The sequence below is a fragment of the Pistacia vera genome, unplaced genomic scaffold (assembly GCF_008641045.1).
Source record: "Pistacia vera cultivar Batoury unplaced genomic scaffold, PisVer_v2 Contig147, whole genome shotgun sequence".
Classification (NCBI taxonomy): Eukaryota; Viridiplantae; Streptophyta; class Magnoliopsida; order Sapindales; family Anacardiaceae; genus Pistacia; species Pistacia vera.
Genome location: NW_022195543.1, coordinates 472,751 through 489,243, shown reverse-complemented (window position 1 = coordinate 489,243; position 16,493 = coordinate 472,751). Strand labels below are relative to the sequence as shown.

Here is a 16,493-nt window from a genome sequence, read left to right as displayed (position 1 = left end):
AAAGGTGTCTAAATTGATCTACAACTGCCTGAACTCTTGGACTGACTTCTTCCTCTGTGGTCGTGACAACTCTCCCCAATGAGTAGCATTCCCCCAGAATTCCTCCCCCATTGTGGTTGATGGTCCGAAACATGGACTTCAGGGAGACAGCTGCCTTCACCAAGGATGGGTCCCCTTGTAAACTAAATCTGATCCCATCCACCTCAAAACTCATCGTCAACTTCTTCCAGTTAGCCCAGACGTCTCCTAATGAGCTCAACCATGTGATAACGATGTCAGCTCCTCCGAGTTCAAAGGGAAAGAAATCCTGCTTAATCTGAATCCCTTGCACATCCAGAGTAATATGCTGACATACCCCTTCTCCTTTCACAGTTACGCCATTTCCCACCATTACCCCAAACATTTTCCCTTTTTCAACTGCAATCCCAAGCCTTTCAACCAGCTCCAGAGAAATAAAGTTGTGTAACGCCCCGCTGTCAACCAACACCACCACCTCTGAACCCCTAATCTGACCCTTTACCTTCAAAGTCTTGTCTGACGTTAAACCCACGATGGAGTTCATGGACAGAGCTAAGTCGTTTCCCTCTTGACTGTGATTTTCTTCATTTTCTGGTGGGTTTTCGTTCTTCTCAGAGTCGTCGTCATCTAACACCAGCAGTATCTGTAATGATTTGCTCCGACAGCNCAAGAAACAAATAACCACACACAAATATCGAATTAGTAAAGAAAAAAAAACATGCGGGATTTATCCCAATTCACCCAAATTCGGATTACGTTCAGCAGAGTCAAAATTATTGAAATATTTTCTCATCTCTCTTATATACTATGATTTGTCATCACATTCATACGAGAGAATAATATCTTTATAAGAGAAACCTAATACAACTAGTCAATTGGGATCTTTATTCCCGAGGCTAACCCTATTGGGAGTTTCAATCCTTAGAGAAACTTTCAGAGGGTCGTCATGCCAAATTGTAGTAGTTCATGACACAGAACAATAAGTTCAAAACCAACCAATCAAAATATGCTTAACAAGATATGGTCAATTCCCGAAATTAATCACACCTCAAACTCAATCCTCAACTCCAATATACAATAAAAGATATAATGAAACAGGTCTTGTACGAAATGACAGAGTCCGGAAATCCTCAAACTACTCCATCGATTATCAGGAGCCCATATCTCTTATATCAAAAAGCTTACTCTGCAAAATGGTGGAGAAAATATGTGAGTGCCGACTCAATAAATATGGCTATGAATCTTGTGAGAGGAGAATACTAGGTATAATTTTCTTTTTGGTTGGTGAGAGTTCAGTACTTACCAAGGAATGAGAGCCAACTCTAAACCGTGATCGGAAGAAGGCCCTTCCGGCAGATTGGATGAAGCCGACATGAAGCTGTCTGTCATGCAGGTTGTTCCAGGATTCATCTCTATATCCAAACATTCCTTCAATTCTGCCAGTATATAACTTATGCCTGGTCTTGCATCTCCATCTCGTTGTGTGCATAAATTGGAAATATTCACCATTTTCCAAACAGCATTGGCATTGAATTGTCCATTAAACCCGGGATCAACCATGCATTGGGTATCCCTTGTTTCAATTAGAGGACCAACCAAATGAAGAATATGTACTGGACTTTCTTGGCCTCTTTCATTTATTACTGGCTTGCCGGTGATCAGCTCAAACAGAATTATCCCGAAGCTATAAATGTCAGCTTTCCTACTTAAGATACCAGAATTCCATAGCCTGCATGTGAAATTTGATTCATTAGTTCAAAGACATCCAGCAAAACGATTAGATTGCAGCACTTCTTATTCTTAACTTTGACAACATTTGAATTAGGATTTTTTAATCCAATATCAACACAATTTCATAAAACCTACTCGATAACTTCAATCACATAACTGTACATGAATTCATCATGTTTTAATACTTACGTAGGATCCATGTATCCAGGTGTTCCAGCAGGGTTTGTTGAATTAGGACCACTTTCTGTGACGACCCTAGAGAGCCCAAAATCAGCTAGTTTCGCTCGCATCTCTTTGTCAAGTAAGATGTTGGAAGTCTTCAAATCTCTGTGGAGTACAGGTGGCATGCAAACAATGTGCAGATACTCTAATCCTGCAACTCCAATAAGACAACAGTTAACTTACTGTAAAGATGTGAAAGAACAACGAAAGAAAATAAAGAAAAACAATTATGTATTTAGATATGCATGCAAACCCTTGGCTGCATCTATGGCAATATTAATTCTGTCTTTCCAGCTCAGAAATTTTGCATCTCGGTACCCTGCAATCAAAGCACAGCATCTTCTCTTTTTAGTCAGACTTGTTGACGCAAATGAACTCGGGAGTTGCGTCGCGAGTTAGAGAGCAGAAAAACACAAACCAGGAAATCCTGGATGATCTCAATATCTTGCATACCTCTTAAATGATCTCTCAAGTTTCCATTTTCCATGAATTCATATATCAGGGCCTTATGTTCATCCTCATCGCAGTACCCAATGAGATAAACCAAGTGCCTGCTATGGACCCTCGTTAAACGTTCTGCCTGCAATCAAATTGAAACTGTCTGCCTTACCAAAGTATTTACAGCTTCAACATCGAACATAAATTCTAGTGATTTAAATCTCTGGCTGGCTGCATTGATGTATCTTACCTCAGCTCGAAACTCATTATAGCCTTGATTTGATGTACCAGAAAGCACCTTAACAGCTACTTTAGTGTTATAATTCAGCTTGCCGAGGTAAACTTTTCCAAATCCTCCTTCTCCGATGACTGTTTTTAATTTTTTAGTAATAGTGAGAATCTCAGAGTAAGTATATGCTACGCCCTGAGATTTGATTGACACATTCTTCCAGTATCTATTTCCTGTCACCAAATGAATAAATATGGTCAGTTTTCTTCAACAATATTTCGCAGAAAAAAGATCATAATGTTGAATGGATTCCAAGAATAGTTCCATTCTTCACTTATAGAATTGTCTCGTTTCTGTTCCACAATATCAATTTCAAGTTTTAATTTTGTACCCTTTTTTCAGTTAAGTCTAACATCTTTCACCTTAAAGTGTTGTTGTTGTTTTTTTTTTTTTTTTTTTTTTTTTTTTTTTTTTTTTTTTTTTTCAGTTAATTTTAACATTTTTCAATGTTGTCTCTTAACTGTAGTTTGTGAAACTTGTATCCTCTAAATATCAATGTTTCAGGAAAACAAGTATCCTCTGAGTTATAATACCCCTTATGTTTATTAAATGTACAAAAAGTTTATCATTTTAATTGTTCTCTTGTTTAATAGGATTGATAACCTATTTAAGCAGGGTTGACATTCAACAATGATAATTTCTCAATAAAATTACTCGTTTAATTAAAGACTATGTATTAATCTTTTGTTTATCTTTCACAATTCAGATTTGTCACCTACTATCAGCTTAATGACTTTCTAATCGAATTAATTCAGTTTGTGAAAGTATGGTAATTATTTAATTGATTCAGTTTCCAATGGTTAAATTTTGAAATCTTAAATTAAGTTGCAAAGTTCCCAGTGAGTTTTGATCTTCTTGGAAATTCATTAGACTAGTTATGATAGAGCTATAAATTTGCAATGAAGGAAGAAAAAAAAAGTATTACCTCTTCTATTCAGTATACAATATGCGAGCGACAGAATGATGAGCACAACAATAATGCCACCAAGAATGGTTAGCAGAACTGGAAATTTATTCTTCTTTCGCTTTCCATGGGTTGGAGCTTCCAGTCCTTCCAGACTTGAGGAGGGTAAATTTACATGATAATGTATACAGAGAGAAAAGTAGCAAATCAGATACAAAAAGCTGAGGAACAGAATTCTTGCCAGTAATTTTGTACATTAAGAAAGCTGTTAATAGGAGGGTTAAAAAAAAAAAAAAAAAAACTAAACCTGAAATGAACTATAATCAAGTTGAGAAACTGAAGCATAGGCATTAATATGAGTAGAATACCTAAACAGCAAGGTTTTATCTTTGACCTTTTCCAGAAGAGCACTAGGAACTGAACCAGTGAAACTGTTTCCAGTTAAGTTCCTAGAATTCAAAAAATAGATCACCAGCACTTCAAATCTAAAAACTTATAATTGTAATATAAACTTGAAAGTCAACTGCTTACAGGACTTTCAGATTGGGCAGTTGTGCTAAAAATTCTGGGATTGACCCAGTCAAGTTATTATACGATAAATCCCTGTAGCAAAAGGAGATGGAACCTTATTAGAGGGCCTGGAATAGTATAACCCATATAATATGTATAGTGGTTCCTGTTAATATTGTACATATTCCCACTTTTATGGCCCCAGCATAACAATTCAAAAAATAAAATCCCAAGTTCTAATATTAGACTCCGGATAAAAGCAGTAAAACGCTTCATTAGTGTACATTTTAATACCATTTTTCTTTATCTATTAGCACAGAATTAAAATCGTATCTAGTGTGAGTGAGTAGAAAATCAAGTGTCCAAGTAGCGTCTCCTCTATACTTTTACTAATTAAAATGTAAAAGGGTTATTTTTCTATAGCTATAAATGCTATCAAAGCACATAACATAGTTTTATACTCACAGAACTTCTATTGCTTCAAGATTCGACAATGACTGAGCTATCACACTCAAATTGCTTGAGCTCAAATTCCTGCTTCAAATTCATAGAACAAAAACCTAATTACCATTATCTCCTAATTCACAAAGGAAAAGAAAAGAATATGAGCAATTCAAACCAATAACAGGTTAATCTGAATCCAAATAGATTTTGAACTTTGACTGATGTAATTTTCAATTGTATGGAATTGAGGAACATATTCAATTAGTTCCGAATATGTTCCTCAATTCCATACAACTGAGAATTAATCCAGTCAAACATCATAATCTGATATTTTGTTTATACATATTCCATTCCTTTAGGAAGGACTTTCTCTTCTAAATAGCCTGAAAGACATTTAGTGCCTGTTCAAGTTTCCGGTGGATTTTATAAAAGAACCTCAGGCTGCTTAATTTAGAAGGGAACTCACAGTGATATGATCCTTGGATTTGTGTCATTGTTGCAACTCAGACCATTCCATGAGAAACTACTAGGGAGACATGGATCGCCTTGCCAGTTTCTAATCACTTTGTAAGTTGTCTTTATATCCCTCATAGCGTTAACTGTTGTTTCCCGAGACAAGCAAAGAGTCAGTTCATTTTTATTGGACATATAAAAACTTATTGCTATCATGATTTGAGTAATTAGCAGGCTGACATGGTTCATGCATCTTATTTACAACGAGGACTATGTGTCATAAATTTGAGGAAGGCTTATGCAATACCAGATAGATGTAAATACAGCTATTTCTAACTCTAGAAACAACAAAAAAAAGTAGAAAAATACCATCATTAGGGTATGTCGGTGAAAGTGGAAGCTCTAAAGACAGAAATACTTCGACAGCATTAAGCATCGGAGGAAAGTCGGAAACAAAGTGGGAACCTTCTACTGCATAGATAAAAATGTGAAGTCCGGTACCAGTAATTGTAAGATCATTTGGGGTTATTGTTGTTGGTTTTAGGTAGTCAAGTGTTACTTCTGTAAGATTTCTTCCGTTCAGCTGAATAATCAACACCCTCTTCTGGTAAAGATTCTGAATTTCTGTAAAGTGGAAGTAAACATAGCATTGAGAAGTAGAATCTGAGGGTTGAAAAACAAACTCAAAGGACTCATAGCATCCTGGGATGTTGCAGCAGTCTTCAGCACTTCATCTGGCACTTTATAATTACCATCATCGATGTTTGGAGCGTATATGGTTGAGTCTGTGGAAATGCGATTCCAGTCATCGAAGTTGAGATCAATCCAAATGCGATCATAGGAATCACCAGGGTACCTAAATATATATGAGATGTATAAAAGTGCATAATGAGACAATACATTCCATAATTAGTGGAACAGTTGGCTCAAATAATACTAGTTCGTACACAAAGAATAAATATTAGAGGTCATAAAAATGAATCTATGATATGAAAAAGGTCACCGATAATTGAAATATAGTTGCGGCTAGAAAATTTATGAAATCCAGTATAGTACGCTTGGACCCAAAACTTTTATCCAGAAAAGATTCTTTTGATAAATATAACAATGTCGATAAGTATTTTGTTAAGAACCCCTTTTCGGTTGGCACAGATCTCAGTTACCTGATACTGCCAGTACCCTGTTGATTATGTTGGCCACCAACGTCATATCTCCTAACGGTTCTCTTTGCCTCGTTTTTTCGCATTTGATATATTTCGGTGTCGTCCAACGGCCGTAACTCTAACGCAGAAATGAAGGGTATTCCGTTGCCAGTGTTTACCAGACACACATCTATGTAATCCACCATGGGAACATGAATAATTTCATAATAGTAACTTGAAGCAGTTGAAGCATTGTGAGTCACCCATTTATTAACACCTAGGTACAGGTCAAATATTGGGAACTGATTCTTGTTGTCATAGTTCCCATACATAAAGGCTGTTCTGATGAGATAATTATTATTTGCACCTTGTTTGGGTATCAGGGTGTAACAATTCCTTGTTCCGTGAGGAAAGCTCCTCAAATTCTTCACCTGCTGTTTATAAAGCCCTTCGGTGAGGTTAGGAGATGGCTGGTGAATTTCTCCTGTGTCTATATATTTCATGTCTGACTCATAAAATAGACCAGTTTCATTGTCCTTGTAATCTCCACTAGCCCCGCAGTCAATGCTTGTGAAACCTGGACGTCACATTTGACAGAAAGAAAATTGAGTTAGACTGAAACCTCTAAGAGAATAGAGATGAATTTAAGGTCCACAAAACACACATAAATGTGATATACTGAAAAGGGAGAGGAAAACTATTTTTTTCTTCGGGGATTCTAATATAAAAATCCACTTAAGATGAAAACACTTCTTTTTGTAATATAAAATCGTTCAGGAAGTAGTTTTGTTTCATTAAGATGGAATTCAAGGCGTAATATCATAAGGAATCAAACTTTAAAAGCTTCAAAGAGGAGGTTTTACAAGCTTCTATAGCTAGCTAGGAACCCTTTTAATTTCATCAAACTATGAAATAAAGATGAGCATAATAACCAATTTTTTTAACTTCAAATATAAAGTGGAAGTTGTTAAATCACCAGCAGAGACGTCATCGGAGAGCTTCGTTGCAGCGTGTTCATCATATGCCTCACCTAGCTTTGAGTTGCAGACCACTGAAACTGAGACCAGACACAGCTTTACAGCCAAAAACACAACCTGCCTATCAAGCATTTCGTATTTTCCAAAAGAGATGGCAATTAACTTTGTCAAATGATGAAAAATTTATATGCAGCCAGAAAAATCAATGCGACACGAAGCTTTATGTCGACATCTTAAACTAACCCCCAAGAAAGATATTATATTATTATTCATTGCATTAAGTCAATCATCAATACCCTATTTCACGTGCAAAATTCCGAGGGTTATATTAATACGGCGTCGTTTGGGCAACAAACCACAATTCCAACCCTTCTTTCTTTGAATTACGCGTCTTTTCATCTCTAAAGTTGATGACTGAACGTGCAAGCTGTATATGAACCTTAGGGGCACCTTAACTTGGTGGTTGGCGAATTTGACTTCTCTTGGACTATAAGATATCTCCTCCAATCAAATTAGTGAAAGCATCTCCTCATCACCCCTTCGACTTTCCAACAATTACTTCATAATCCCAATTTCACTTGGACCTTTTTTCAACCATTCGAAACTCAACAAGTTCTATGGTGAGAGTAACCAAATATATAATCTCTGGGTATTTACTAGACCTGGCAAAACGAGTGGGCGGGTCGGGTACAGTCCGGGTCAAACGGGTACAGGTCCTTATATGGGCCGAGATATACAGGTCCAAAATATTGGACCCGTGCCCTACCCTATACGGGTATGGGTGGACCCGCGGGTGGACTCGTTTTTTCTCTCTCCAGATTTTAGTTTTTTCTCTCTCTAGATTTTAGTTTTCAATTATGACAGTTACACCCCCAAAATTCCTGCAGTTTTAATTTTTTACATTTACACCCCCTAAATCAACTACTCAAATCAGGAAAATTGATGATTAAAGGAATAAAAGAGATTACAACTTCTTCACATGCAAATATGAAAATCATAAAGATTCCCTTAGAAGTTTTTTATTGCAGATTGCATTTCCTCAATACAGCATACCAATCCTAAGATCAGAAGCAACCTCCCAACTGCATGAGAAACAAGAAGCTAAAATCAGCATACAGAAAATTTACTGGCTTAAAATACCAAACCAATTTTTATTTTTTTACTCTATTCTATGAGTCACCCCTTGCATAATATTTCGTAATCGCCTTGAAGTTTTCAAATTGACACTACAATGAATCTAAAGTCTAAACTACTATGCACAGAAACAATATCGAACCCCGTCTGGTGCTTCCCCCCTTGACCCTGAAAAGCTCATTGGTGAGATCTCATTGTTCCTAGTAAAGTAGTGAACATTGTAAAATTGTATTGTTTATAGTTCAACTAGGTAGATCCAAGTAGAAGCTTAGAGAATGTAGATTGTTTCGAAGCATGACTCGACATAACTCCTTGTCAAAAATCTTAACCTTTAATGGTACAGTTAGTTCCACTATTGTATATGGTAAAGGATATTTTTCTCACCAGAATGGCCTCTATCTCCTTCTCAGAGACGGGTGTACGTTTTGGCTGAAGAGAAGCTTTTCCTCCCACAACAGTGTTTATAGGTGGTGTTGGAACATCTGAACTTGACCTTGAATTGAGATTTTTATCAATGCTCCCATTTGTCGATGTAGATTGGGAGGCAGAACCTATTCAAGGAATATCATGATACCAAATGGAATTGTACTTGTATATATAATTAAAGAATAAAGATTAACATGTAGAAGAGGAAGGTGGAAGTTGGTGGTTGGATACAAATTACAGACAAAAACAAAGACGACGACGACTCACTGACCAGTCGTTGCCTCTTCTTTTCTCACTAGTTAAAATCAAATCCAAACTCTTTAACTCTCCAAAACTTCCCCTCTTCTTCTTTATCTTCCATGGCAGACCCAGAACCCCCTACAGTTCTCAACGTCCTAGAAGCTCTCAAACAAGCCTCTCACGACCTCCAAGCCCACCCCTCTTCTAGTTTAAACGACTTCAATTCTTTTGCCATTAAAGCTCTCCTCGAGCTCCAGACCGAGTCCAACACCATCCTTTCCAAAGACCCAAACCTTTCAACTCTTTCTCAACATCTCAGTAGCCTCAAAACCCTCGTGGAAACGCTCTAGAGATCTCGCGGCCTCAGCTTTAGAAACTTCCTCACTTGCTGAGTCTCGACTTATTCAATTAATCGAGGTAGATTGGGAGGCAGAACCTTGAACTGACGATTATTCAAATAGGGAGACACCGAGACAAGGAGTTGAACTTCAGGCACGAAGAAGACTGATGAGAGATTGAGAGGCAGGACCGCAGGAGAGATTTGAGTTACTATGAGTCTAAGAGATGAGATGCAAAAGGGTTAGGGATTCAAATTCATTAGTGCAAATACAGGTGCCCGTGGGTTCACCCGTATAAACCATGTGTAATTGGGTCTGGTACAGGTACGAGTACGAGTCTCAAAAAATGGGTTTAATAAATTAGACCCGTACCCTATATTTTTTACCCCGGTACGAGCCAACCCGCGGGTCCAGACCCGTTTTGCCAGGTCTGGTATTTACCATCTTGTTTACAACCTTAAAAAATCAAACAAGTTCACTTGTCAAGAAGTAAGCTACAAGGAGATACATTCTATTATAGCCTTTCTTTGGAGACATTAGATCTTAGCTATAATTTCTTCACCGGTAACCTTCCAAACTGGATTGGCAGGCTTTTTCTATTACGTTACCTCCTCTTGGCTAATAATAATTTGGAAAATGAACTGCCTCTGCAATTGTGCGAGTTAGACCAATTATGTCTTAATGGATCTTTCTCATAACAATCTTACAGGCTTTATTCTTCCTTGTTTAAATATGAGTCAACGATATTATGATGCTTGCACGCACTTTAATTAATTCATCGGAGTCTTGAAGTTGATGATCAAGTAAGCTCCTTAGCAACCACCCTTATTAGTTCATGTGAGAATTCAAACTCAAAAACTCATAAAATCTCATTTTACTCTTTTACCATCAAGCTACCTTATGATTATTAATGTGATTGACATTGTTCATTAGTCTAATCACAATAATTAATCTATTAAAATAAGGTATTATCATAACAAGTACAAAACATATGTCTAATTAAATTATTATAAGATGATCAAGTTAAAAAGAATATTAGAAGATTAATGTTCAAATAGTTAAATAATAATAAGTATTGGAGTATATTATCGTAAAAGTAATAATATAAAGTAATATTACACATTTTAAATATTATTAAATTCTAATTTTCAAATAATGTGTGTAATATGAATTCATCTCCGTTTGGTTCACTTTGTTACACTTTTTAGAAAAGTTTTTTGAAAAAAGTTAAAAGAAGTTGAATTGAGCGGGTATTACGATGTAAGATTTGGAAATTAATAAAAATACCCCATATGTTTGTTTATTTACTAAACACCTCTATAATAAAACATTAAAAGTTAACAAAAATATCCCCAATCCACCCATTAAATATGGACAGCGAGCCACTACCGTCGGAGGGCTGCCGGAGTCGCCGTATCGACGCATGATCGGTTGGATCTTGCCGGTCGTGCTCCGATATGGCCTTTTCTGGTTAGATCGACGGTGGATCTGGCCAGCAAAGGCCAGATCTACTGCTAGATCTGGCCATTGACGGCCAGATCTGGCCGCATTTGTTTGTCAACGACGGCCAAAGATATGGTAGTCGTTGATGGTCAACTGGCTACGGCCAAAGATCTGACCATTGATGGCCAAATCTTCGGTCTTAGATCTGGCATTTTCCAACCAGATCCACCGTGGATCTGGCCAGGAAAGGCTGGATCGGCACACTATCAGCCAGATTCAGTCAATTGTTCGTCGTTATACCAGAGTCCAGCCATCTTCCGGCAATGGTGGCTGGAATCTGGTAAATGTGGGTTTCTTGGTTGTTTTTACAATTTCTAAAAAAATATTTAGGGTTATTTAATTAAATTAACAAATTTAAGGGGTTTAAAAAAAGTTGAATAATATTGTGAGTTTTTGCAATTTTACTGTTTAACTTTTTTTGGAATACTAATAATAGTATTCCCAAAAGCGAATCAAACAGGGCCTTATTGTTTCTTTATAAAAACTAAAAAGTTCTATAACTTGAAATTAAATACAATTAAGTTATATGTTGATGCCATTAAAACCTTTTTAATCTATGGCACGCTCCTGAAAATGTGTAAAAATCGTGAGGGCAAAATTGTGAAATAATATGAGTAGTATGCTGTTTGCCCATCCAATCCAACGATGATGAAGGTGTTTGTGATGATTGAAGCTGTTACTTAACAGATATACGACAAATTTCTCGTCCCGCGGCTCGAGGCCAATGGACGTTAATCTTGACGACCCTCATTTCCCTTACCTCAATAAGACTTGACACTGACTGACGCCGTTTGGTGGTCGTATATTCTACGTGAACCCGACATTCCAGATATCTAGGAGATTCTAAACGACGTGACAGCACATGAGTGCTGGAGTTTGAAGTAGGAGTTCCCTCAACAATGCGCATCCAAAAATGAGACTTCATTGTAAGGCGACACGTGGGGCTCATCCAGCCGAACCTTTGTTCGATAGATTTTAGGTGGACAAGGACCAAGCATGCTCTTTGAAAGCATTGTCCATTTGTCCTGAGTGTCTACATATTATCACGTCATCCTGTGCTTCTAGTATCATCCTATTACAATATCATGAAACAAAAAATATTTTTGGGGTCGATTTTTTTTTAATATGCATTAAAAAAATATTCATTTTGTTAATATAAGAAAATTGCATCAACAAAGAAATAATAAATTATTTTTAATTTAAAAATAAAGGAAAAGAGTAAATTGAATTTTACACAAAAAAAAAAAAGTATAGGAAATTAGAGAATTCAAACTATTTATTATGATTAACAAATATTTTTTTTATAAAATTAAAATAATAATATATAACAATTTTAAAAAATTTTAAAAATATTTCCAAACCCTCCTGCTTAATATTCACCCTTAACTTATTAACTTCAAAATTATTCACCTAAGATTTTTATACGGACTTTAAAATCACATCAAAATTACCAACTTCAAAATTTTAATTAACCAACGAAAACTTGATTATTTTAATACATTTTATTACAAAATAATAGTAATATTGTAATAAAGTATCTATAAATAGGGTTGTCAGACGAGCTAAGTAGCTCGTGAGTCGGCTTGACTCGACTCATTTGAAGCTCGTTTATGACTCGGATTGAGCTCGTCATATAAAATGAGTCAAGTTCAATCAGGAGGAGGCTTGGCTCGACAGGCTCGCGAGCTTGAGGTGGCTCGCATAAGCATTAAGTAGGGTTACTTTTGTGAGTTTTATAAAATGTGGGAGACTAAAGTGTACTAATCAATTTTTAAAATTTGTAAAAAACAACATTTAACCCCCAACGTCATTAGTTGTAAAACAAGACCCTAAACCCCCAAATCATTTTTCCGGTGTGTCGACAAACACTAACCCTAAACACCCAAAACTGCAAATCCCTCAGCCGTGAAATCTCGCCACTTTTTTCTATTCATCTTGCCATCGGAGACGCTGCAGACGCCAATGCTGATCAATTGACGACGTTCACGAGTGCTTCACGCCACATACTTTCACCCCGACGCCGATTGAATTTAGTCATGAACGGTGAAAACCACTTCTTCAATTTCTGGTCCTTCAGTCCATGGGTTGTGCAAAAGAGGTGAGAAATGACTCCACTCCAAGTCTCCAACTTATAGTTATGTTTTTATTTTTTTGAAATGAAGAAATATGAGATTGTGTAGTTGTAATGAGCTAGAGTAGCCACTGATAGCGCCATTTGGTTCTTATTTTTCATGTAATCAGTTGAAGACATGAAAAAATTCATCTATTTGGGGGGTGAATAGCTAAGTAATGAGAGGAAGTATTGAGTTGGTTAAATTTCATTAGGTGTAGGCGTAGGTCACTTATTTGGGTAGGTCATCTATTTGGTGGGTTTGATCCAGAATTGCAGATAAGAGTGGAGGGGAAGCTAGCTATTCATATCAAACACCTTCAATGGTAGTTCAGAGGCAATGAGTCCGTTAGAATAACCAAAACTAGTGTAGAAGTTTACTGGGATTGGGATGTCCATGTTTGGATGTTTGGTTTAGGTCCAATTTGGGCTTTAAAAGTGTTTGTAGGTCCAATGGCAAGGAGTTTTCTTGGTAAGAGAAGCCCATGCCCATGAACATTGTAGCCCAGCGAGTTTTCTTGTAACGTCTACAGAACAGAATTATCACCCACCAAAATCATCAATTCCTAGCAAGTAATGTCTTGTATAAGAAGTACGTTTTTAACGATCCAACGTCTACCTAACCAGACACCACGTAGGGGTGGAAAAAAAAAAAAACCAGACTGAACCGAAACACCCAAGATCCACCATCTCATCGGGCAGTACTTAAGACGCGTCGAACAAATCACGTATACATCCATTTCTGTGTAAAGAAATTAACAAAAAAGAGAAACTTATCCAACTAATATATTAGTACCTGAGAATACGCTGAGACGCGGAGGTGGAGGCAAAGAGGGCCGTTGACGGAGATTAAAGTAACCATTACCGTCATTATTACTACCATTATTATTAGCAGTAGCAGTGCTCGGTTGATTTAAAGTGTCCTTGTCGGTTCTGATGACCCGAACAGTTGTCCGATGGGCCGGGGTGGCCGAGTCGTCCTTGACCTGTACTGTCATGCATCAGAGCCACTTCCAGTTACCCCATTGCAAGACAAAATCAGTCGATGTCGTTTGCCTTATGTTAATCTCTCAGCTCGCTCTTAATAACCCCCCGTCCCCTCCGCTTCTATCTCTGTCGTCACTGGTGATACCGCTACTGCTACCGTTATTACTACTTCTCAAAGGACTCTTTTCCATCTCCTTCCGTAGACCTGTCCCATTCCGAAAAACATTAATTAAAATTAAACTACGATTAGTTTCTATAATCAAAGGTTAACTAGGACATTAGGGTGGAAACTAAGAACAGAAGAAGACAATTGGGATTAAAATTTAAATTATAAAAAGATAAAAACATTTGATAGTTGTCAAAGATAGTATCTGACGGCTCAGAAGTTCCCCCAAATTTCAAATAGAAAGTGAGTAACCTTATAATAAACACAATAAAAAGAAAATCCGAAAATAAGTGAAGGTTGTAGAAGAGGGGCATCAGAAAGCAGAAACTTTTTGAGTGAGAAAAAAAAAAAACTACGAGAAAGATAGGCCGGATGATGCGACGAAGAGGGGCATCAGAAAGCAGAAACATTTGGTTGAATTATCTAAGATTTTAGATGAAGAAACGGTTTCAAGATGTTCTTTTGCCTCAGTTATCTTGGTGAACAGACGAGGCGTAGCTGGAGAAAAGACTGTACAGCAGCCATCGAGTGAAAGTCCAAGAGGAGACTGAAGAAAATTCACCGTAAAATCGGAAAAATCCATCCCAGAAAGAGAGACCAAGTCAGAAGAATCATATCGAATCAAGAAAGTATTTCGTCAAAACAGGTCGAATTGATCCAGCGACTGAAATTTATGGCAAGCATGGCCGGCGTACCTGAAAATCTCAATTCAGAGCTCAGTTGAACTTAGTTTGGAAAACCGAAATACGAAGAAAAGAAATAAAATCAAACACTAAAGCCGATTAGAAACTGCAACCAGGGAAAACCATTCTCAAGTCAAATTGAGAAATTCTTGTTTATATCACACGACTCCATACCTCCAATATCACCGCACCGCCGTTAATTAACCAGTATATTGCTTTCTTTATATCAAAATTTCAACAAAATAATGACATTTCAAGGGCGTTAAATCTTCAACTCCTCTGATCTTCACTTTATACAACTGCTCCAATCTCTTTGAAAATGTATCTGCAAAACATAAATCGTAAATTCAAAAGGCTTGCATCTGGAAGATGAATCAGACAAAATTAATAACTTTGTTTCGCGTTACACACTTTAAGAATCTGGAACTGGAGTGACAAGAGAGGTTGTTGGACTACCGAAATATGCCCAGAAGAAGGCTGGAGAGGCAAGAGAAGCAACTTGGTTGCTGAGTATGCCGAAAGAGAATAAAAGAACCAGAGTTTAATTAATCAACCAATTAGGTGTCAAAACTCAAAAGTAGAATAATAGAATTAATTAATTTGACTTTAAGTAAGTGCATATATAACAAAAGTTAATGAAGAATTGGGCTTATGTCACATAATTACACAAATTTATTTATAAATAATATTTAACCAATAACTTTATCTCACAAACTTTTTGACGTGATGATTCGTAATTGGTCAGTTTATAATTAATTGGTAAAACCTATGTGAAATCCGTTGTGAACTGACCAATTGTGAGTTACCACATCAGAGTTGTGAGATAATGTTTGTGAGAGAGGGTTATTGGTGTAGTATTATTCTTTATTTATAGCAATTATTTGTTAGTGTTATTCCATTCACATCAACTTTGTTACATACTTTTTGAATTATGGGGTGTGTGGGTACTCCTTTCCCCAATTAATTAACTAATTAATCCCACCATATGTGCAAGTGTCACACATCTTTTTAGTATTATCTTTGTTGACATTAGTCAATACATTATAACTTATAAATTAATTTCATTTATGCATGCCATAAGTTTTTTTATCAGCTTTAAAACTAGAATAATACAAGATTTAATGTAAAATAAATCAATACAAATTGAGTTTATATACAAATTTTATATTTGTACAATTACTCTTAAAACTAAAATCAATAATGAACTTTAGTCAAATTCATTAACTATGTGCCTCTAGTTATAACTAAATTAAGTAATTAAGTAATTGGATCATCTTGTTGACCTTTAATATCAAGTAATTGGCAAGTTGTGATTTTTTTTTTTTTTTTTTATAACACCTTTGTTAAGTTTTTGGTTTAGTGTGAAATGAGATAAAAAAAAAAAAAAAAATTAGAATATTTAACTACCATTAGGTGGCCTGATAATAAAAGAGCAAATAAAGATCTAACATGATCTCTCAAGTTCGAGTATCCTTGATGGTAAAATAGTAAGAGGGGGGTCTAACATGGTCTCTCAAGTTCGAGTTTCCTTGATGGTAAAAAAGAAAATGATTTAATATGGTCTTTCCAGTTCGAGTTCTCATGACCCTTAATAGGGGTAGTCATTGGAGCTCTTACCCAGTTGGTAGTTCCAAGGTCCCAAAGAATTAGTTAAGATGTATGCAAACTGACCTGAACACTCTCGATCATCGAAAACAAAAAAATTAGGTGACAAAAATTAGGTGTATCAAGATATATACAAAGTATCAGGAGCTAATTTCACTTTACTAGGATGAATA

General features: G+C 36.4%; 2 protein-coding genes across 3 annotated transcripts; both read right to left on the bottom strand.

The window, feature by feature from the left end:
- Positions 1-853: 853 nt before the first annotated feature.
- Positions 854-5,598, bottom strand: LOC116124074 (receptor-like protein kinase At3g21340). The gene is made up of 12 exons (XM_031409781.1): positions 5,379-5,598; positions 5,023-5,155; positions 4,578-4,646; positions 4,134-4,205; positions 3,971-4,051; positions 3,624-3,757; positions 2,660-2,871; positions 2,425-2,551; positions 2,225-2,290; positions 1,939-2,122; positions 1,322-1,747; positions 854-1,204 (listed from the first exon to the last, which is right to left on the bottom strand). Coding segments are annotated over exons 1-12 (1,572 nt in total). The 5' UTR covers positions 5,446-5,598; the 3' UTR covers positions 854-1,203.
- LOC116124076 (probable LRR receptor-like serine/threonine-protein kinase At4g29180) lies at positions 5,586-14,816 on the bottom strand. 2 transcript variants are annotated; one of them, XM_031409783.1, is made up of 6 exons: positions 14,595-14,816; positions 13,676-14,071; positions 7,128-7,208; positions 6,519-6,728; positions 6,173-6,341; positions 5,586-5,865 (listed from the first exon to the last, which is right to left on the bottom strand). In XM_031409783.1, exons 2-6 carry the CDS (start codon positions 13,875-13,877, stop codon positions 5,601-5,603), a joined length of 927 nt encoding a protein of 308 aa, XP_031265643.1. In that variant the 5' UTR covers positions 13,878-14,071; positions 14,595-14,816; the 3' UTR covers positions 5,586-5,600. The 2 variants fall into 2 exon arrangements, with proteins under 2 accessions (XP_031265643.1, XP_031265642.1); XM_031409782.1 differs by having other exon boundaries at positions 6,173-6,728.
- Between the last annotated feature and the right edge of the window lie 1,677 nt (positions 14,817-16,493).

Bases quoted from the DNA above. Each gene is read 5' to 3' on its own strand.
- LOC116124074 (XM_031409781.1), bottom strand. From the start codon at position 5,445: ATGCTTAATGCTGTCGAAGTATTTCTGTCTTTAGAGCTTCCACTTTCA. The intron at 4,206-4,577 runs GTGAGTATAAAA...CTTTTGCTACAG, and splicing joins CTTGAAGCAATAGAAGTTCT to GGATTTATCGTATAATAACT. The intron at 2,552-2,659 runs GTAAGATACATC...ATTTGATTGCAG, and splicing joins ATAATGAGTTTCGAGCTGAG to GCAGAACGTTTAACGAGGGT.
- LOC116124076 (XM_031409782.1), bottom strand. From the start codon at position 13,877: ATGACAGTACAGGTCAAGGACGACTCGGCCACCCCGGCCCATCGGACA. The intron at 7,209-13,675 runs GTACTAATATAT...GTCTGGTCTCAG, and splicing joins GCGTCTCAGCGTATTCTCAG to TTTCAGTGGTCTGCAACTCA. The intron at 5,866-6,172 runs GTAACTGAGATC...ATATATATTTAG, and splicing joins CAGGGTACTGGCAGTATCAG to GTACCCTGGTGATTCCTATG.